The sequence below is a fragment of the Pogona vitticeps genome, chromosome 1, assembly GCF_051106095.1.
Source record: "Pogona vitticeps strain Pit_001003342236 chromosome 1, PviZW2.1, whole genome shotgun sequence".
Lineage (NCBI taxonomy): Eukaryota > Metazoa > Chordata > Lepidosauria > Squamata > Agamidae > Pogona > Pogona vitticeps.
In genome coordinates this window covers 103,686,852-103,709,664 of record NC_135783.1, presented here as the reverse complement: position 1 = coordinate 103,709,664, position 22,813 = coordinate 103,686,852, and the positions used below count along the sequence as shown (strand labels likewise).

The 22,813-nt window shown below is 40.0% G+C and overlaps 1 protein-coding gene across 1 annotated transcript in view; it reads left to right on the top strand.

Moving 5' to 3' along the window:
• UFL1 (UFM1 specific ligase 1) overlaps window positions 1–18,911 on the top strand; it is a 39,110-nt gene extending 20,199 nt beyond the window's left edge. Inside the window, exons 8-19 of the mRNA XM_020783754.3 lie at window positions 1,067–1,213; window positions 1,643–1,818; window positions 2,248–2,427; window positions 2,979–3,099; window positions 6,051–6,173; window positions 6,937–7,057; window positions 8,572–8,738; window positions 9,707–9,837; window positions 10,475–10,555; window positions 13,603–13,688; window positions 14,751–14,931; window positions 15,983–18,911. Coding sequence (XP_020639413.3) covers window positions 1,067–1,213; window positions 1,643–1,818; window positions 2,248–2,427; window positions 2,979–3,099; window positions 6,051–6,173; window positions 6,937–7,057; window positions 8,572–8,738; window positions 9,707–9,837; window positions 10,475–10,555; window positions 13,603–13,688; window positions 14,751–14,931; window positions 15,983–16,198 — 1,730 coding nt within the window. The 3' untranslated portion in view covers window positions 16,199–18,911. The remainder of the gene's footprint in view (window positions 1–1,066; window positions 1,214–1,642; window positions 1,819–2,247; window positions 2,428–2,978; window positions 3,100–6,050; window positions 6,174–6,936; window positions 7,058–8,571; window positions 8,739–9,706; window positions 9,838–10,474; window positions 10,556–13,602; window positions 13,689–14,750; window positions 14,932–15,982) is intronic.
• Window positions 18,912–22,813: the final 3,902 nt, after the last annotated feature.

Below are 22,813 nucleotides of genomic sequence, written 5' to 3'. Positions count from 1 at the left end.
CTATCCCACTGTCATTAGTGCTCATCTTGTCCTTATAGAAATGGAAGTTTTGGTGATGAAATGGCCATGGTAGCAGGATGAGGCCAAAACTGCAGGTGTCAGGTTTATCCATCAAGCACAAGTGCACCAGATTCACTAGACTCTTAATGATAACAATGGAGGAGTTTTATTTATAGACTTGGTCCTGTGATAACAGAGGCTGAGTGTTTGAGATGCTCTCAGGTTTATCTGTCAGAATGTTAAAGTATTCTCTTTATATGGCTGCTTGTTTGCTTTCCATTTAATAATAGCAGTGCCTCACAGCAGTTGCCTGACTTCAATACCCAAATACCTTCTTCAATTCCTTTATCTCATCTTCAGAGACCACCACAGAGGCTTCTGTTTGGGCTAAACAGTCTTGTCATTGCCTACATACACATGGACAATTACAGCTCTTGTTTGCTGAACAACATTCCAGCTCGTTTCCCCTGTTTCTCATTATCTAATTTATTTCATATTTAGTTTTGCATTAATATTTCATGAGTTATGGCCAGAAGTAGTTAGAATCATTCCCCCCCTCTAATTTTGTGGGGTAGGGGATATTGTGTTAGACTTGTGTTTGATCACTTCAGAAACTCAAAGCTTCACAGATCCCTGAGGGCAGGATGCATGTTAAACTCTTGACCACCTGCTAATTTGGGGATTTCAGTAGAGACCCTTGAGACACTTAGCCACCATATTATGGATGTCAGCTCAAATACATGATACTTTACAACATGACGGATGTTAATAATTGAAATAATAAAATGCTATGAGAATATAGTTTCCAAAACCATTTTTATATCAAATCCACTCTTTTATTACAGATAGATGTAAATATTCATATATCTGCAAATGCTAACTCAAGCAATGAGGTCCTGTTTTGAGGCTAAATTTCATAAATGCACACCCAAGTGGTCTTAACTACTGTTAGCTAGGTTATCAGGTGAAATGATACACCCATTTGGATTGCTGTTAAGAGCGGTGCTTTCTCTCCACTTTTTTTGCAAATCTTCCTAATGCTGTGCTGCTTTATTTCTATTATCAGCTGTGCTGGAGGAGCTTGTCAATACTGGACATCTGAAAGGCACAGTAGTTGGTGGAAGACAAGATAAGGCTGTGTTCATCCCTGACATTTATGCAAGAACTCAGAGCAACTGGGTGGATTCTTTTTTCAAGCAAAATGGTTATTTGGGTAATGTATAGTTTTTCTTCTTGAACCCATATTCCCCCCTGAAAGTTACTAATCAAGACAAGTACATATTTAGCTTGTAGTCTCATTTTCCTATGCCAGTTCTCAACATTTGTGCCACTATTTTGAGACCAAGAAATGGGATGCATAGAGGGGTGGGTAGAAGTAATGTTAATTCCCATAGTTGTACAACTCCATTCATACCTGAGGTTATTGTTGTATTGAAGAAAAAAAGCTCATGCTCTTAGGAAAAGTTAAGCCAGTGGGGTTTTGGAAGGTCCATAGCATAAGAGATCTTCACCTAGTTGATATATGTACAAACATCATTGTTCAGTCTCACTGCTGCATGAGCAGAGCTGGCAGGCAGTGTTAGCCCCTTAGGCCAAATGTCTTAGTTTCCTTCAAAGTCAAGGACTTTCTGTAATTTTGTAGAATTTGATGCATTGTCCAGACTTGGCATCCCAGATCCTGTGAACTACATAAAGAAAAGGTACAAGTCCTTGCAGCTCTTGTTTCTGAAAGCCTCTTGTGTTGGTCAGGAAATTGTGGATCAGGTGGAGGCCTCTGTGGATGAAGCCATCAGCTCTGGAACCTGGGTGGATATTGCGGTATGTGCTTTTGGTTTTCTTTCTTTCTGACGGCAGTCTTATTGGTCTATAAGAGGCCCCAATTTCAATCTCCTTCATCCTCCAGATGGAATTGCCCACTATGGAGATTAAGCCAGTGTACATATACATGTATATAATTTATTTTCATTCTGACAGAAATTCTGAAAAATACTAAATTGCTACACATAAACACACACGTACGTCTAAGATTTCTTTAGATGTTTTGCATAAAATTTTCAGGTTTGCTATTACAGCCGGATGGGCTAAAAGCTTTTTTTAAAAGTGAAACCCATGCCTTTTCTATGTCAGGATGAATGCCATGTATTATATATGCAAAAACTTTGTGGATATTTGTGCCGATTGGCGGGATGATAAATGCAAATATGAAATTGACTACTTGTATTATTCTTTGTTGTTTGTTTTTCTTAGCCTCTTCTTCCAAGTTCATTCTCTGTGGAAGATGCCAGCATGTTGCTTCAGCAAGTGATGAGATCCTTCAGTAAACAGCCTTCAGCTTTGGTCTTTGGCGATACTAATGTAGTCAGTGAGAAGTTTCTCAACAGCTGTGCTGATTTGTTCAGTGATCTTATGCATCAGAAAGCTGAAAAGGTTGGTAGTTGAGCTCCTTGTTTTAGAAAAGGACTGACCCATGATCTGCCAAGTTATGGTGTGACCTGCCAAGAGTTCTGTTGTCTTAACAATGTGAAGCAAACATCAAACTCAAGATACTTACTTAGCTCTTGGTCAGTCTTCATATTTTACTGTTGACTGTATTCAACTTGATAGGTCAAATGTTTTGCTCACCTGGTTTTGTTGCATTAATATGATGTGCTTTAATATGAATTTTCTGTAGAATCAATGACAAACCCTTTCAGTGTTCTACATTATTTTCCCACCACTGAAGCCTGCATGTTCCTTTGTTTCAAAAAGGAGAGGAATTTCTCGAAAGAGGGGGGAAATACATTCTTGGGCAAAAGTTATGGTTAAAACTACAGTCCCCAGAGCCAAGGAATTCATTCCCCAGATCAACACCTCAGCTCAGTACATGGGCATATTGATGCACCCCACCTTTTCCATACTAAGCAGGTGGAAATATAGTATCAAAAAAACCCAGAAGGCCTGCCGGAAGTCATGCCACACATGTCTGGTCTTCATTGCAGGAAATGAAAAATAACCCTGTTCACTTAATCACAGAAGAGGACCTGAAACAGTCTTCCATTATAGACAATATATCTTCAAGCAAAAAAGACAAAAAGGATGAAAGAAGGAAGAAAGCAACAGGTAAGCAGCTGGGGCATAATAATTTGGTGGAAGAATCTATGGTTTCTTTGCAGCTGGCTCAATGCTGGCAAAACATGTGAACCAGAAAGCAGCGGATGCAGGCCTAGAGAAACCACACATACAGTAGGTACTTGGTGCACTTCAGTTTTGCATCATCTTGTACAGCCTGTCAATCTTTTAGTGGTATTGCACATAGCAAAGACATGTTCATCTTGAGTTGTTTTGAAATAAATTCTGTTTACATACTCGGATTCAGGGGAATACGATCTGGCTCCTTGAAGTCTCGAGGAGAATTGCAGAAGACATGCAGAGTGCTGCAGAGATGAATGATATGTTGTGGTACAAGCTGTTCCTAGGCAATAATCCACATCCTCTTACACATGACATGAGCTGAGAAAGCATTTCTTGGAATATAGAGTGTTGGTTTGCCAAGAATGGGATATGCATTTAAGTAAAAAGAAATAAAATGAAACATACTCATAGTAGCTTCAACTTTTTAGTGGAACTGTCCCTATGTTAAGAAATGCATCCTCTAGTTGGCCTTAACCTTTCCCACATAGTCTCTTCTTTTCCTGTTGTTTCTCCTTGTTCTCTGTGTTACTAACTCTCTCAAAACGTGGACCATAAGTGTCAGGAGGTAATAGTTTACATTCTTTTTCCCTTGTCCTCTGTGTTAGCCACACACACCCATGCTTATTTATGCATGCATTTACCTTGTACATTGGATTACCTCATGGGGGGTTGCATGGGAAGAAATATTCAGACGTCGTTTACTATTACTTTCCGCTGTGCTATCAAAACAAACATAGTACTAGTACTAGTGCTAACAAAACTTAGTACTTGAGTGTCACTGCCATTGTCTGTGAAAGATCTTTCATTAATGCCACTTGCCATGACTGCTGCTGGAGAACAGCTACTCTGCCCCCTTTACAGTTGGAACTGTCCCTTGTCTTCTGCTGACATGACTGTTAATCCTCACGAGGATGGGTGCATCTTAGTCTGGTGTCTCAGCTTTGACCATTCTGCCTTGGGCGACCCTGCTAGAAGCCCAGATTAGTAACAGAGTCTAGCCTCCTAATGACATTATTCCTCCCTGACACACTCAAACCCCCTCACCTCATTAAGGTGTGCATCCAAGGGGGGGGGAGAGAGAGGAAGACCAACTACGAGATGGATTGACTCCATGTCATAGCTTGAGTTCGCAAGACCAAAGCTGGGTTGTTGAGAACAGGACGTAGGGTCATCATAGGTTGGAGGCCATTTGACAGTGCAAAGCAACAATATTTAGTTACATAAAGTTCAGTTGACAGAACTGCGTGGCTTTGGCTGTGTTAGTGGTGCTTATATTCCCTAATAACAATGCATGCTTCCTTAGATTTAAGCCGTTTTGTTTCTCTGAGGTTTCCTCCAAGGTAGCTCTGCATGTGATTGCACAGGTAGCTCTGCATTTGATTGCAGCCCAGATAAAGAGTATTCATAAAACTGAGTAATTTCCATTTACAAATGATAGGAAAATAACCCTTCCTGCCCAGTGGCATAGCCCCTGACAGCAGGAGAGAGAGAGAGAGGTAATTTCCCTCCTGCGTCTGCAGCCCCTACAGGCAGTCTCAAAATGTGGCCCGGAGGATTAAGAGACGGCTCCAGCGTAAATATGGGGAGGTGTGAGGGCAGCTGGAAGAGGGAACGAGAAGAGGAAGGTCCTGCAGGCACAAGCAGATGTCCCCTTAATGTGGGGACAGATTTTTGCCCTAAAGGTTTTGATCATGCTGAATATAAATCAGCCAATAATGTCATTGTATGGTGGTGTACTGCAGCACCCTCATTCATCTCTATGGCACCACAACGGTATGGACATCAAAATTCATCAGAGAATATAGAGCTGATTTGAAATACCCGTAGAGGAGGACTAAGTGGAGCCCTGCAGATGTGGTTGAATTGGAGCTCCCATCAAAACCTAGAATGGTAAGGAATGCTGGGAGGTGTGTCTGGAGGGCTGCATTTTGCCTATTCCTGCCTTGGAGGGCTCAGCTCAGAATGGTCTCAGCAGAATGAGAAATACCTGCCCTTGGATACAAAGGACAAGGAACCAAGAAATTGTTTCCCTTACTTCACGAAAGAACCATGTATTGTCGTACCCTAATGTAAAAAGAAGCAAGCAAGAATGAAAACTGTTTTTATGTGCAGCTGGCATGGGTCCATTTTGCCCAAAGAGGAAGGTTACTAGTTCTGCACAGAGACAGTTTGAACAGATTATCCTGATGAGAAAGAGAAGCATGCCTTAAGTTGGGCTCACCTGGAGGTGAGAAATGTCTTGCGTCATAAAAATCCCTGCCAAGGAATCCTATGAAATTGAAACATCCTAAACTGATGAAAATGAAAAGCAATTATACTTTACAGGCCACTAGACAAGGGGGCACAGGATTATAAACTACACGTGATGATTTGATTAAAGTCCATTTTACATGGAATAGTAAGGGATATAGTTCTAATCAAAATATTTTCAGTATGGTTAAATATATGTGATTTTTTTTCTCATTAGGATTCTGTTAATTTCATTGTGAAAGAACTAAATCCCTTTCCCTTTATCTTTCACCAGCAATCATTGCATTATTATAGACCTTGCTGTAGATGCTGTTGGATTTTTTCAGTCTTGCGTTAGCTCTGTTTGATTTCGGTGGAAATCACCTTTTCATATAGTTCAATATATTTTACTGGTGAAGTGGAAATAAGAATAAGTACTGAATGGCTATGCTCCTGGTCCTATATTTTTCTTTATTGTTCATAAAGCTGTAACACTTCTTGTTGTTTCTGTATATAACAGGGTTTATAGCATTAACATTTTCTTTGCTTTGGTTTTATATGGATCTTGTTTCTATTTTGTTATGTTTATGAAAATATTACTTGATTCATTGTTACTTGGTGGAGTGCTAATCAATTCGTTTTTCTTCCAGAGGGTACTGGAAGTGTGAGAGGCGGTGGTGGCGGAAATGCCAGAGAGTTCAAGATAAAGAAAACTAAGAAGAAGGGACGGAAAGAGGTTGACAGTGATGAGGAATCACAAGCAAGTAGCACAAGTTCGTACCTTTGATTCTGTCTACACCAGTCTCTTGTTGCAGTCTTGGAAACTCTTGTATTGTCCCTAGGGATGTTTCAGCATGTCAGGACACCTTTTTATGGCAAGGATGAGAAAGTGGACACATATTCATTCTCTCCTCTTTTTCTTGCCCATAATTCTACATGTATATAAATAAAAATAATGTACACATACATGCACCCATCATTCCCCCATAAAACACCAAGTATGTGCCTTTTTAAAAACAAAATTTTTATTTCAATGGCATTATCAAGTCCGTTAATGACAACATAGAAATGCTAGTACTTGCAGAGATCAAAAGTACTATAGAAAAGTGTATAAAAATAGATTAGAAGCATCTTCATCTGGATATTTTGATTTGTGGATCTTTTACATCAAATAATTGTGTCCCATTAAATATCTAGGTATACTGTTTGCAGCAAATGTCAATAAACAAAGCAAAATAGTACATTACTTTAGGCAAGATAAGTCTATTGGACAGTGCTATTTCCAAATTGTTGTTCTGTATCAATTGGTCCACAAATTCAAAAGAGAGGGGAGGAAATCAAGGGCTCTATTATAAACACATGAGAATAATATTTAATAATTTGAAGAGCAGTATTCAATACATGTGCTGTTTTTGTGCTAACTGTAAGTGTCCAAAAATTAAGAGCAATTTTCCTTTAACGTTCTTATCCATTGTTTATCCAGGAAGCACTGAAATAAATTAAAACATATCATTTTCTCTTGCCATGGCACTACAGACAGGAGTAAGCACCATGAGATCCCTTTCATGACACAGGAAGAGATTGAAGATGTTTTAAGAAAACATGTAAAAGATTGCCCAGAGGAGCTTATAACAGAACTTGCTGATCATCTAATAAGGTAATCACCTTTCTTTGTCATGACCTGGTCTTAAACAGTACCTTATTTTCCCTATAGAGCACAGAAGGGAAAGCCAAGGAGAAATCATAATCTTGGTGCCTATTATTCATTACCTCTTACTGAGTTTCGTTTTGTTTGGAAGGAAGGAGCCTCTTCCAGCATTTTAATAAATATAACTACTCTTGACAGTAAGTTGTAACGTTACTCAGAGATGCCATAGTAATGTTTCCAAGAGGTATCCAGAGATCTGAATGCTAATATGTCCACCGTTTGGCATGCAGCTTCATGGTCACATTCAGAAGACTTTGGAGAGACTTCGTAAACCTTGTGAAACTGAGAAGACACTTGTTTCCCAGCACAACAGCCTCACCTTTTCAAAACTGATTGGTCACTATGGGGAAACTCGACTGGATAGATGTTTGGCTTGATCGTTCGCTTCACGCATATGATTCGTTTTAAAGGGCCAGAGACCTAGAAAAAGTAATATCGTGAGCAGATGCTTACGATATCAGTGAAAAGCAAAGGAGCACTTGGCACTGGCCCGGTAATATCTCCCACAATCCCCCCCCCCAGTTAGTGCTACTCTGTAATGACAGAACTCTGTGGAAGGCATTGTGGGGGAAGTTGATGTGGCAGTGTCTGGTGCTGCTTGGAATTCAGCTGTTACCAACTGTACTACTTCATCTTATTTTCCTTCTTTTGGTTTTTCTAGTATAGAAGAAAGAGGGGAGGGAAAGGAATCAAGTAATCTAAAAGTCTGTACAGCTGCCAGCCAAGGTGGTGGCCTAGCTGTAACAGCAGCAGCAGGGGCTGGGGCTGGAAGGATATTCCTCCCCTGCACGTTCCTGAGTTCTCTCAGTCCACGTTGGAGCAAGGGAGACTTTTGCAGTGGGCCTTGTAAGCCCCAAATAGTGCAAGTTCAGCCTCTCTTTTTTTCTTGGGTGAACAACCATTTCTAGCTACTGTTTGTGCTGCCTGTGCAACTCTGAGCTTTCAGTGCTTGCCAGTTCTATCCTCACTTGATGCCTGGTGCACCTGCTTATAGGGCAGGGGAAAATTTTGCTGACTGAGAAATAAGGGAAGGCAACTTGCCTAGTACACTGTCAATCCGGGAGCTGTTGGTGACCTTTGCATTAAATGGGACCAAGGGAGGGACTAAGCAGCTTGTAATTGTGCTGTGCTTACTGTAATGCATACAAAATCAGTAGCAACGTGTCTTAAAATATGCTTTTAGATTTTTTTAAAAAATGTGCCAGCAGGAGGGCATTTGTAACTTGCTAAATGCCACTGCCACCATTTTACTAAAAGTCGTGAACTCTGTATGACTGAAATTTGGAATGACATCCTTGCCAATTAGCAGAACATGCTAAGAGCCAATCTGGCATCAGCATTGCCTAATTAAAGAGCATCTGTTTCATTTGCACTGTTTTTGCTGTTGTTCATTAGGCTTCATAGCTATTGGAGAAATATTGGGTTCCTGTTAATCTCCCCTTCTTTTCCTCCCTCCTCTTTAGGCCACTGACAAAGAAGTATCAGGAAGAATTGCGTTCTGTATTCATGTCCTCAACTTCTTCTTACTCAGGAGCAAACAGGAAAAAGACTATGAAGGACTTGCAGGAAGAAGTTTCAAACATGTATAATAACATCCGATTATTTGAAAAAGGAGCAAAGCATTTTACAGGTTCATTGAACCACTTTGTTTTAAAACATGTATATGGTTTAGTGCTTCCTTGCTGGAAAGTTACTGGCTGAAATCCTGTTGCCTTGCATAGTAAGTCACCGCTAGAGTAGACCCACAAAATCAGTGGAATTTACAGAGAAGTTGACTCACCAGGTCCCTACTGATTCAATAGGTCTGCTCTAGTGGTGACTTGTTATGCTAAGCAACAGAATCACTGCCATTGTTTACAAAGAGGTGTGAAAAGCAATAGTTGAAAGGAAGAAGGAGTGAAAAAAAATGAATACTTAGAAATTTACAATGATTATGTAGCTACAGTATTTCAGTATGAACAGGTGAGGTTTTTCCTGGATTTAAAGAAAGGCAAAAATGTTCCTTATTCCTCTGTGGTTGAAATAGTCCTTGTTTTGTTCCAACATTTGTGTCTCCTTCCAGGTGTAGGAGTTTCTGTTTAGTTCATTAGCTGGTGGTTTCTTTTCTTTCTAGCTTATTGTGAATTTGGTTTCAAATGATTGCCAGATAACAGTGCCCATCCTTTTTGTTAAACTTCTCCCTTTTACAGTTGTGGCTTTCTTTTCTTCTCACTCCCATCTGCCTCTTTACCTCCAGAGATATTTTTGTGTTGATGATCATTGAATTCTACCATTCATGATCCACATGGAGCTGCCTGTAGGGGTCAATTTAATCTTCCCTTTCTCTGCTTGAAGCAAGATAGCCTAGTTTGAAACATCTTGTCTGACCTTTCCAGTAACATTTATAGGTGTTTCGTGCTTTTTGATGCCACAAGCATAACACTGTTAAAAGCAGCTGGAAGCAGGAAGACATAGCTGTACACTCTGACTAGAAGAAAGCTCACCGGACCTCGTTCGCTTATTGGGGCAGTAGAAGAATATTGTCATGAATGGAGGTTTGACCATGAACTGTGTTGGTTTCTAAGCCTGCATTTTAATTGCAGAAATTATGTCTTCCAGATGAGACGCAAAGTAATATTGCCAAACACATGCTGAAAACAGTTTGTACAGACATCACGAATCTTATTTTCAACTACCTAGCTGCTGATGTAATGATGGCATCAGAAGACTACACTGCAATTACAGCTGAGGTACATAAATTCCATTTTCTCTGAACCTTGTGGCTTCTTAAATAACTGTGTGACATGGCTTCCTAAGGATTTTGGTAACAATATCCATACCTTTCTGTTCTCTTCCATTGTGATCTCTGTGATGAGGCACAAGCCTTCCACAAGCATACTTATAAGAGCATCTTTTCCGTCCATAAAGAAAGAGGTGCACATGCTGCCTGCCTCTGAGTCTCAGATTCCCTGACCTTTGTTATTAGCCTGTTCTGTGCTGGAGTAATTTTTTCTGTACTAGCCTTTGCTGCTGCTGCTGTAGTTTTTGCAAAGGTCAAAGTTGATTTCATAATTTGCAACTGAGTTGTCCTGTATGCATTTCCCTTCCTTCACACAGAGAGAGATGCAGGAACATGGATAAAAACATATTATTAGCCACCATTTCTACTAATATCCAGCTCCCATGTTGCTTGAGGTTTTAAGGATGGTTGTGGGGAACAGGTTTCATTCTCTGTCTTTTTCTCAGAAGAGCACTGGAAGCTTGTAGATAACTCAGTATTTCTAAGAAGACTTCATAATCTCATTGAACTACAGTGAGTAAAATAAGCAAGTTGCTTGATATGTAAAGATTATCTTCCATGATTTGCATCTTCTTCCTTCTTTCTAGATCAGGAAGAAGATTTTAAGCACATTGCCTGAAGAGACAAGAAGTCCTTTAACAAAACTCCACATGGCACTGAATGGCAAAGTAAGTTCCTCTGTACTGAACAAGAATAGTTTTCTTCTGTGTGTGTCTGAATTTATAAATGGCCTTTGTTCTTTACTTACTCCCTTGCTAATCCATTTCAAAATACAGTGGTGCCCCGCATGACAATGATAAACCGTTCCATAGAAATCGCTGTTTAGCGAAATCATTGTCATGCGAAATCCGTTTCCCCATTGGAATGCATTGAAACCCGTTTAATGTGTTCCAATGGGGAAAATACCTCATTGTCCTGCGAAGATCGCCCATAGGGAAGCCATTTTGCGACCGCTGATCAGCTGTTAAAATGGCTGTCCTGCGAAGCATAGGTCCCCAAAACACAAGGAAGCCATTTTGCGGAGCCGCCGATCAGCTGTAAAAATCATCGTCTTGCGAACAAGCAGTCCGCGAAGCACGAACCAAATCATCGTCCAGCGAAAATCCCCCATTGGAATGACTGTTTTGCGAATCGCTATAGCGATTGCAAAACCTCAGCATCATGCGGATTCGTCGTTTTATGAGGTTGTTGTCTAGCGAGGTACCACTGTAGGCAGACAATCAACTGAGCAAAGCAAGCAATTAAGTTTCAGTTAGCCCTTTTTACTCATAGGTACAAATAGCAAAATGTCCAAGAATTGATGTTGAGGAGCCAGGGGCAAATGGTCATTTTTTAAATACCTCAGTACTCTGTGGAGGGGTGGGGACCAGAAATGTTCAAATTAAAAGTTCATTAGGCAAGCTCTGGTCAAGCTTAATGGAAGATACCAAGGCATATTAAAGGAAACATAATTGAGCTTATGCATGGGATTCAAATGAGTTAAGGTTAGTTTCACTTCTTTTTTGAGACACACAAAAGTTTTTTCTGCTATAGATCTGATCAGTCTTTTCCCTTCCAAATGTAATCACTGACATTTTTCTTAACTTTATTGCTGTATTGCCTTTTTCTTCATTAATATTTTACCACGAGGGAAACATTCCTACAGAAAAGAAAGAGGAACTGAAAAGCAACATTATAGATTATGGGCTCATAAAGAGTGCAAGGGTCGGGATCCAGTTCTCTCCATATAACTTTTGTCTGTGCTGTTAAAATTCATGTACAGTGTTCTATCCTGCCACTCAAAATGTTTCAGAAGAATTTAAAGGTATACATTCTACAGTTGTAGAGATTGTAGACAATCTTCTGAACAAGCAAGTATGTAGCAGGCAGTAGTCGGCTAGAATGCAAATTGTCTTTATTATCTACTGAAAGACCTTCATAGAGGAGGGTGACCCGTACATTGTGGCACAAGGTGTTCCATAGTACTGGTTCAGTCACTAAAAAAACCTTGTCAACATCCACCAGTGCCTCTCTTTTTGTCCTTAGGGAGAGATTAACTTAAGAGGAGAGAAGGGTAAAATATGAACATTCCCTTTTATAAAGGGAATCTGCAATAAAATGTTACAGTATAAAGTGCTGTTGGCCAGTGTTTCTGTTAGCCATGTTTTTCTCCGTAATACTCCATCTCCCTGTCCTTCTGCCAGCAGGCCCATTCCACACTGGGATGTTCTTCTGATTCTTCTCCAACATCCCATAAGGACTTTTTCAAAGGATTTTCTTGAAACCTCCAAGCCTTGCCTATAATCTTTTTTGTAAGAGGGCAGTGCCATTTTGATTGTATATATTCCAGCACTCCCTTTCAAATGCTGGAAATAGAGGGAAGTACGGTGGTGCCTCGCATAGCGATCGCTCCGTTGAGTGACGAAATCCCTTAGTGTCTTGAGTATTTGCGATCGCAAAAGCGATCGCTTTGCGATGGTCCCTATGGGTTTTTTTCGCTTTGCGATGATCACGGGGAAGTGATCATGGTAAAGCAACCCTTTTTAACAGCTGATCGGCGGTTTCAAAATGGCCACCGGGAAAACAAAATGGCCGCCCGCTGTTTTTCCTCGCTTAAGAGGCAGGGAAAATGGTGGCACTATGGAGGATTTTCGCTTAAAGGTGAGTTTTGAGCCCATAGGAACGCATTAATCATGTTTTAATGCGTTTCTATGGGCTTTTTAATTTCGCTTAGCGATGTTTTCGCTTAGCAACGTTTTTTCCAGAACGGATTAACGTCGCTAAGCGAGGCACCACTGTACTTCTTTTGAAAAGAATGTTGCCTTCTTGCATGACGTCTCTGCCTGCTCACTGAGATCAGTAGTGGAAATCTTATTTGCCTGTCTTCCTAAAATAACTCTTTATCTGTCAGAGCCCAGGAAGGTGGCTTTCTCAGAAGGGGCACCTAGTTTATGGGCTGTGCGGATGGGGGAGCAAAAACGTGAACACAGCTTACAGCAAATGATAATATTTATATGTGAGGGGAGAATTGTTAAAGAAAGTGCACAGCTTGTGAAAGCTTATTTATAATACCTCATGGAGCAAGATTTTAGCATTGTCAGGCTGACATATCTCAGCCTACCCTATGCACTTGCAAGGATGAAATATGTGTGATAAATTTCTAAATGTTGTTCAAGGAATCATAACGATAGTAGGCATGAGCTATTGTCTGCCTCATCATACCGTATACATACCTTTAGTTAAAACAGTGTTCATTAGGTGTGCCAGAGTATTTGGGAAGCAAGCAAGCCAACTGGGAATAGCGAGAAGTGTATATTTGCAGCCAGTGAAGGAAAGTTGAAATAGGCAGCAGATCTTTGTAGGAAAAGAGGCCTGTTGTTTCAGATCTTTGCCAAAAAAAAAAACAAAAAACAGGTAATAACAAATGTTTCACTACAGGAGATGCAAGTAGAGGCCCTAGTAACATTTTTCTTATTTTATCAATTATTTACAAACCTACCAGGTAGAAATGACTAAATGTTACCAGTTGTGGTTTTTTTCTCTTTTATTGTTATTGTATGAAGTTATCGTTTCTAGTCCCTCTAAGTACAGTATGTACATACATATTTTCTGCGCCATTTGCTCCTTAATTAATCTTTTTACTCTGAATGAAAATGTTTCTGTCAATGGAGCCACAAAACTGGAGTTTTAATTAGCCTAAGTGTAGTTTGTTTGTTTGTTTGTTTCCTTTTTAAAGGATTTGGAAGAATTTGTTTCCTGTCTTGACACCGCTGCAGAAGCTTGTGATATTATGGTAAAAAAAGGAGATAAAAAGAAAGAAAGGTAACATACACTTTTTGTTCCACCCTACTGTTTTTTCATAGCATGCACACAAATGATAACTTTGTCAAAGAATTAAAGTTCTTCACTTTCTTATTAGTAGGCCAGTTCAGATGCTTGCAGGAGTATTATGATGTATTTTTAAAATGGCCAGAATCATCTTTGTGTAGATTTAACAGCAATGCTATGCCTGCGTAGATTTCCTGGGCATTATATTGAGGTAGCAAGGAAGCACAGTGAGAACGCAAGAGTGGTAGCTGGCTCTCATAAACTGGAATCTTGAGGGATTTGATGACTGAGCCAGGGAGGGGCAGAAAGCGTGGGGGTGTGTGCATGTGTATGTGTGCGCAAACCCATGTGTGTGCATGTATGCACACTTCCTCTGCCCAGGGAACCATCCTGGGAAATTGAAAGAGGCAGTTGGCTGTGCACAGTTTAGAAACCTCCCTCCCTGGAGCATTAGGAATGTTGAGAGAGGAAAATAATGGTTGTAAAATGCTGCATTCTGCTTTGCTACCTCCACCCTAATTTCTAATTAGCTTTGCAGGAATACCAACTGCCAGGCTGAGAAAAGGGATGAGAAGGGGGAGAACAGTCCAGCGGAGAAGAAAGTTTGTTTTTTTGTTGTTGCTCTAGCCAGGTTGCCCATTGTGAGATGTGCCTATAAAAGTGCTTAATGAGTAACGTTTCCACCTTGACCCGGCTGCAGTTACCACAGGCATAATGTTCAGTTATGCCCATGTAGCTGCTCAACAGGATTTCAGCCATTTTACATTAATGAAAATGAATTTTCCATGATATTCTCCAGCTGCTTCCTTGCAAATCTGATAATATTTAGACTTGCAGCTAAACTCTGGGGAAGTTTGCTTAACAGGATGCTGTTCTTATTTACATTGGAGTGCATTCTTGTACATGCTTATGGTGTAAATTCTGTTGAAATCAATAGAGACTTATTTCTGAGTATATGTGTATTATTCTGTCATTTGAGAATGCTTCATGAGAACAAATGGGGTATTTGAAGTCTCTTTAGAGGTCTTCAAACATTCATCCTTTTTCTTATTGTAGGCAAATCCTGTTCCAACACAGGCAGGCTTTGATTGAGCACCTAAAAATCACAGATGATCCAGCTCTTGTTCTTCACCTAACATCAGTCTTGCTGTTCCAGTTCTCAACACACTGCATGCTTCATGCACCTGGCAGATGTGTGCCACAAATCATTGCCTTCTTGAGTACAAAGATTCCAGAGGTATTTACACTTAGATACAAAAAAGGGATTTTAGACTGAGGCACCCATTTTGTAACTGTTCTGTATTTTTTGTTTCTTTGTTTGCAAGAGGTGGGGAAGTGCTAGCATTCAGAACAAATATTTTTGAATGACTTCCAGTGCCATCAAATGCACTGGTGAAAGCAAGGGTAGGCAGACTTCTACTGGCGTCTGTCTGTGGAGAGACACCTGTTTCAGAGTGGAGAGGCTCTGCCATAATGGAGGGTCCTTCTTCTCCCAGGGAATTGAGGGGAAGCGGGAGTTGTCCAAGGTTGGATCACTGGCATCTTTGTGTCCACTGGATCCAAAACCCCAGAGGTCCTCCAAGAGGCCCGGTCCTAGAGCTTGCATGTTGGGGAGCAAATCCTCTCTTTGGCTGGCCTAAAATTGCAGGATGAGTAAAAGATACAGAGAATTCCACTGTTAAAAGTTTGCAGTTCAACTACCTTGTTTTGATTTTGGGTTTTTTGCCCCTCGTAATAGAATTATAATTAGCATGTACCTTGCCATCTGTAAGGTAGTTTAAAAAACTCTGGGGAAAAACATTTGATATGGGACCCATGGAAATTCCAAACCATGCAGTTTTTCTTCTGTGTTGGGTATGGTCTTGGCGAGAGAACTGTAAATCAGGGCCTGTATCCAGCAATATCATTAGCAAATACATATTTGCAGTGTTTCTGCAAATAAGATGTCCAGAGCAGTTTCCATTATGCAAAAGGGTGCACAATTGGAATTCATCTTTGCATCAAAAACCGCTCTACTGCTTGTCCAACAGAATACACAGCAAAAGTAACTCTAGTGTGGATTTTTATTCTACTAGCATGAGACTGGATTTAGGCCATTATCTAATGCTATGTAAGAGAATTTAAAACAATCTCATTTAGCGAGATACCTAGACTCCAGCTCAGAGATATCCTCATTAAAATACCAATCACTGCAAGTATTTTCATTGATTCATATTCTACCATTTAATTTTTATTTTAAATTAATCACATTGTTGTCTTAGTAGATTTTTTTTAATTTATATTTCCAGGATCAGCATTCACTTCTTCTCAAATACCAAGGGTTAGTAGTAAAACAGTTGATCAGCCAGAATAAGAAGATAGGTCAAGGTGATGACGATACAGTGGATAATAATCTGGAAGCAGAAGAAAGTACAGAGGAGATCCGAAAAGAACTGCGAGAGCTGGCTGGTTCTGTCAAAGATCTCGTTCTCAGGCCCAGAAAATCTTCTGTGACAGAGGAGTGATAATAAAGCTCATTTCAGGATATTCAGAATATGCAAGAGTCAGAATATTTTCTTTGGGAAGACTTGATCAGTGATGCTCCATGTAACAAGCTTCGCTGGTTATAGTGGGATGTTGGTGAAAAATCACACCGACTGGTGGTGGTGTGGCAGGAACATGTAAACCTAATAATCTAGAAAAAATACAAGAGAAAATAACCAAAAGTGTAATGCTGCATTAAAAATGTTATTACTAGATCTGGGGATTGGGGGGGGGGAAATGCATTGTTTCATTTTCAGATTCTCATTTCTGTGCACTATACCTCTAGTTTTAGTCTCAGAATGGAAAAAAAATTAGGGTTAAACAGGCCTTTAGATTTCATAGAGTTCTGCCTGGAAAGTTCTTAAAAACTTGAAAAGTTGCATATTCATGTGCAGAATAAATTTGGTTTGTTGCACTACCTCATTATTTTTTTTTCTTTTGACCTCTTAGTGAATCCTCAAGCATTCAGAATTATGAACTAGTAATAGAGAGAAAGACCATGGGTTGGGTGACCTTTATAATCTGCTAGCAGGAGGATCCCTGGGCAGAGTTGTGCTTACAAGGCTCCCACTGAGCACAGAAGTGTCCCCAGAATTTTACCACGGGGAGGTGACTTCTGCTGGTTTCATGCTTCTCACTGGGCAGATCCCAGTGCCACTTTCCCCACTACTCCAATGGATCTCTAAATCTTCCAGATTTATAGGGAAGGAGGAGGAGGACAAAACAGTAAATATTCCCTCCTGTCCAGTTCAGTCAGTGGAATTTCCCCCACTGACAGAAGGAGCCCTTTTGTCTTTTTGAGGCTTTTGCTGGATCCAAGCCGCTGTGTCTTCTAGATCACATATTTTTCTTTCTAGATTACTGTGTGTCCCATTTAAAAATAAATGGTCACTGGTTGGCTTTTTGCAACATAAGTAAACTTTTAAAATCAAGAATGAAGTACAAAAGATATCAAAGACAAAACTAGCTTATTGCAAAAGAGAATCATATCATTATAGAGAGAAGATGGAATGGCCAAAATGCCAGGTATTATGATCACGTTCTTTCAAAGATATTACGTACTATTGTCAGATATTTAACATATTTGTTTCCCGCTCTTTGTGGGAAGAAATGAGTAAGTCAGGCTCACAGTTTGAAGATAATTGGTAGAGATTCCTCAGAAGACAAGTGTCCTGGTAAGGTGAGTTTTAAATTAAGATCCTTAGTTGCCTACTGTCAGATACATCTGGGTGTTTAGAAATGTCCGCCTCTTCTGATGTTTGTAACTTTCTAACACTTGTCGGTGGTGCAGGATTTTAAACTTCTTTTAAATGAAAGTCAGCTAATTGACCGTGGCTAGCTTCCTTTGTTTTTATACCATTTCCTGTATTCTTTGTGGTTTTATTAACTTATTTTCCAGGACTGCCATTTATGGAGTTTTTCTTCTTCCTTGTGCCCAATGTAATTCCTCTTGTTGCTGTCACCACTGTTTTCTGTTTTATCATACAAAGATGACTTCAATCAGATGTTGATACTATGTAAGAGGCATTGATCCAGTTCCTGTTGATTAGCTACCCTGGCATAAGTGCATTCATGTAAATCCAGCAGCAAATTGCAGCTAAGTTGCAACTTGTACTCCTCATTGTGCACCAATCCACATGATGAAGGATGCAAGTGATAAATTGTCAGCTAGTAACAATTCACTGTTGTGCCTTTGGCTGATGCATGTATGCCAGAGTAAATAACCAATAAAATTCTGATTATTTGGTTTAACCAAAATAAACTTTTTAAAAAAATAGTTCTTGTTATTGTTAAGCTCCTTTACAACAATAACTTTGTGGTTATTCAAATGCTGACAAGAAGATGAAACAGCTGTCAGTTTATTCACTTCTTAATCCTAAATAGAGTAGGTCAATGACATTTATTTAAGGAGCCTGATGGCACAGTGGTTAAACTGGAGTACTGCAGCCAAAACTCTGCTGATGACCCAGGTTCAATCCCAGTTAGCCAGCTCGTGGTTCACTCAGCTTTCCATCCTTCTGAGGTCAGTAAATTGAGTACCCAACTCGCTGGGGAGGTAGGCAGCAATGTGTAATTTGCATTATTAGATTGTAAAGCATTTAGAGAATGCTTTAAGTGCTGTGGGTCTGTATATAAGCAGCATGCTTTACATTTTTGCTTTGCTTTATATGAATGCTGATGTTAATAATTCCCACTCGTTCTTTCCACCATCTGCCATCTTCCCATTTGCCTCTTCCTGTTTCTTTTCATTCTGCTGTTCATTTCTCTCTTTTTAAAAACACTTTTGATGTATCGCCCAATATTTGGACACAAATTTTGTGTCTCATGGACACTTTCATTTTGTTTAAACTTTTGTAAGCCCTTTACTACTCTGCCTACCTTGGCACTTTTGATTTCGTCCTGTCTGTCTCTTTTTAGTTTGTTCTGTGCTTCCTTTGTTCATCTATTACTATTGCTTCTGTTAAAGCTAAAGTTTTGCAGTAAGATCATGAAAATTTTACGCTGGGAATAGAATAGATCAAATAAGCCAAACAGAAAAATATTCTGACTCTTTCATTTTGAAAGAATGGCTTTGAAATACGTGGCCTATTGTTTATTTGATTTCCTCCCATCAAATATAAAGCATTCTACATAGTCATAATCCATTTTGTAAACAAGTTGCAGTGAATAAAAGCTAATGAAATTTTGAAACAATGTATTTTTGTGAGTGTCTTATTGGTGGTGTGCTGGTATCTTTTATGCAGGATACTTTCTGAATACAATTGGAGTGTTTTGTTGCTTAGGGAGAGATAAACATGATCCAGGATTTTTATTTGGCATTGACATCATTATACAATATATGGTATGCTTGGTGAGGGAGGGTGGCAGTAGATCATTGCCTATATATAATACACTGTGGCAGTAGTTTGAAATCTTTATAGTTTGAATCTTCAAAAACGTTACCAATAACATAAATCCACCATAATCATCAGCAAGTTCAGAGGAGGACAAGAAGGATGCCCAGGAACTGGTAACCAAGCTCTATGAGGAAAGAGTGAAAGAGCTGGGCAAGTTTAGCCTTGAGAAAAGAAGACTGAGGGGAGATCTGATAGTTGTTTAGTCATTAAGTTGTGACTTTTCACGACCCCATGGACCAGAGCACACCAGGCCCTCCTGTCTTCCACTGCCTCCCAGAGTTGGGTCAAATTCATGTTGGTCACTTCAATGACACTGCCCAACCATCTCGTCCTCTGTCGTTGCCTTGTCCTCTTGCCTTCACTCTTTTCCAGGGAGTCTTCTCATGAGATGGGCAAAGTATTGGAGCCTCAGCTTCAGGATCTGTCCTTCCAGTGAGCATCTGATTAGCAGTTTTCAAATACTTTAAAGATACGTAGGAGGGGAAGAATCTCTTCTCAATCTTCCAGAATGCAGGTCACATAATAATGGGCTCAAGCTACAGGAAGGCAGATTTAGTCTGAATATCAGGAAAAGCTTCTTAACTGTTAAAGCAGTACAACAATGGAATCAATCACCCCAGGAGGTGTTGAGTTCTCCAGTGCTGAAGGCATTCAAGAGAAAACTGATATATTTTGATTTTGATTCCTGCAATTAGCAGGAGGTTGGACTCAATGGCCTTATAGGTCCTTCCAACTCAATTCTGTGATTCTAGTCAGCAAAAGAAAATGACTAGAAACACCGGATGTAATGCAGTGTACTTATATCTGTATGTTACATGAAAAAGTTTGCTCGCTGCCATTTAGATTAGGCATCCTTCAGTCTCAAGAGACTATGGTAACGTTCTCTGAATAGAGGACTTGGAACAGTGTTTAGTGTGGCTGACAAGGCCAATTCAAGAGTGACAATCCCTTCCACACTGAAGACAAATACAATATGTCCCCTGTCCAGCTCCCTGATTTTGCTGGTTTCAGGATTGCCATTACAGGAACAGTAATCTGGCAAGTCTTAAAGAAACGCATTCCAGACCCAATGGGCTTTGGCAACTGTTGCCCAGATAAAAGTATTCTGGATGGGGTGGGGGGTTCTCATCTGTATGATGGGACAACTGCAAACCATCTTGGAGAATTCTGAGTATGTAGACTTACTTCACTTTGGATTGTAGCCTTCTTAAGTGACTGAATTGTTTGATACTGGCTTTCCAGATGGACTATATTTATTGAGAATAAGAGACTATGTTTATCATCATCCTCATCTTAGGATGCATAGCTGGAACGGACTTTATGGATCATCAAGTCCAGCCTGTCAAGGAAGCACAGTTGGGAATCAAACTTCTAACCTCTGCTCATATTCAAGAGAATATTAGACATCTGTCAGATATACTTTAATTTCGATACCTGTATTGAACAGACTCAGTGGCTGGACTCAATGGCATTATAGGCCCCTTCCAACTCTGTTGTTCTATGAGTCTATGAAAATGCCATCAGTATGCTAATGACACACACAGTTTTGTCTCCCTGTGACATCTAAATCTTTTGTGGTTAAAGCCCAGGATTAATATCTAGATTGAATAACAAAATATAAAGGCTAGTAGACTAAAATTAAATTCAACAATACGGGAGCTATGTGGGTCAGTGGTTCTTGAATTTAGGACACAGGCTTATTATCTGTCATGGATGGGACTCCACTCTTACTGAAGGATCAGATTTGTAAATTGGAGGGTTCTGTCTTTGTCATTGGAGACCTTGGTGGCAGCAGGGCTTTGAAGTAACATTTAGGAACTTCAGCTTGTATGTGAACTACAGCCTCTCCTGGACAGGAAGCTCAGCCATAATGGTATAGATTCTAGCAACATGAACACTGGATTACTTTAATGTGCTATGTGCAAATGGCCTGGAAACTCAGTAAAGACATCCAGCTACTGCAGAATGCAGGCACTTCAGCTACTATGAGGGACAAAATGTTGGATAAAGAACTGCCCACATGCTCTTAGCTACCAGTCAGGTTTAAGATGCTGTTTGTGTTTAAAGCTCCACACAAGTAGACAAGGTAAAAGTAAGCTTCCTCATCAACTTGCCAGGTCACTGAGCTCATCTGATAAAATGTTCCTCCAGCTTCAGCATAATCCCAAGGCCCATTTAGAGATCACTCAAAGTAAAGATGCTAATGTATTAGTATTATTCAAAAATTCCAGGCACAGTAAATCAAATTTATAAAAACATTGATTGGTATTATATAACAGGTACAAGTTTTAACCAAAAACCTAAGTATCTCTTAAATATCAACACAGTATGTATGCCGTTCCTAATATTGCTGTTTTTTGTAGCTCTGATGGTGTGATTTCTGAGATCTGCAACTGGTTATAATACTGTGTGAAATTTCTTGGTATTGTTCCCAAAGTCCCAATGATGATGAGGACCGCTGAATTGTATTTCATCCACAATCTGGTTATTTTGATTGTCAGGTATTTTGTTAGTTCCCCCAATTCCACCATCATCATTATGATTATTATTTTAAAAATATTTTACCCCACCTTTCTCTTTAAAAAGGACCTAAGACAGCTTAGATCAGTGACGACTAACCTTTATGGGCAGGTGGCAGTGGCAGTGGTGGTGGAACTGGAAGTGATGGCGGAAGGGGGAATCCCGGGCATGGAGGTGCCTCGAGACCCCAGTCCAGATCCTCCGCCAGTACCAGCTGTGCCAGATCCTGGCCCGCTGCCTGTTAGGGCACCAGCAACATGGCTCCAGCCGCCTCCTCAGATTTGGCTGCGGGGGGGGGGGAGTAGCGATCCAGTGATTTATGGCTCACGTGCCCACAGAGAGGGCTCTGCATGCCAGCTGTGGCACACGTGCCATAGGTTTGCCATCACTGGCTTAGATCATTGAAAGACCATAGTTAAAGCGAAGAATGAGGAGTATAAAAAGGCAGCTTACATCACTAAAAGACAATGTTAAAGCTAAAAACAGTAAGTATACAAATATTAAAAAGGAACAAGTCTCATTCTGAGAAATGGTAAACACAGGTAGCACTAAAAACCCAATCAAAGTAAAGTATGTATTATATGGAGAGTCCCTGCCAGTGAATGATAGGCATGGATCAACATTCCTTTGCATCTGACATCCGCTACAGGCATGTTAGCAGAATTGTTGAAATATGTTTTTATTTAAACAAGCATTCCTTGATTGAAACATGAGTCAGGAATTTATTATTACTACTGTGCACCAGCTATGAGTTTATTAGTACAATTAGCCATGATATTTTCATTATCTTTATTTACATTTTGGATAGTTTTATTGCCCCACCCCCTGCTTGGGAATTTACCAGACGTGGATTGGTGCATAAATAAATAATCAAAACTGGGAATGTGCAGAAAAAGAAGACAAGAGACAGATTTGTGTAGAATGTAATAGATGGCAATACTCTGAGACATTCAGGGACAGAGATTTTACATTAATGCCAGAAGCCTCTGAGCCTAGATAGCAGACTTGAAGGGCTTGGTTTTAAATGGCAGTACAGGGCAGAATAGAAGTCTGGTGCAACTGCGAGAGCAGTAGATATCAGGAAGGAACGACACTTGGCAGGTCTAGATGGCATCCCACTGAGCATTCAAATATGGAATTGCTGACCTAACAAAATATATAAGATGTCCCAAAAATCAT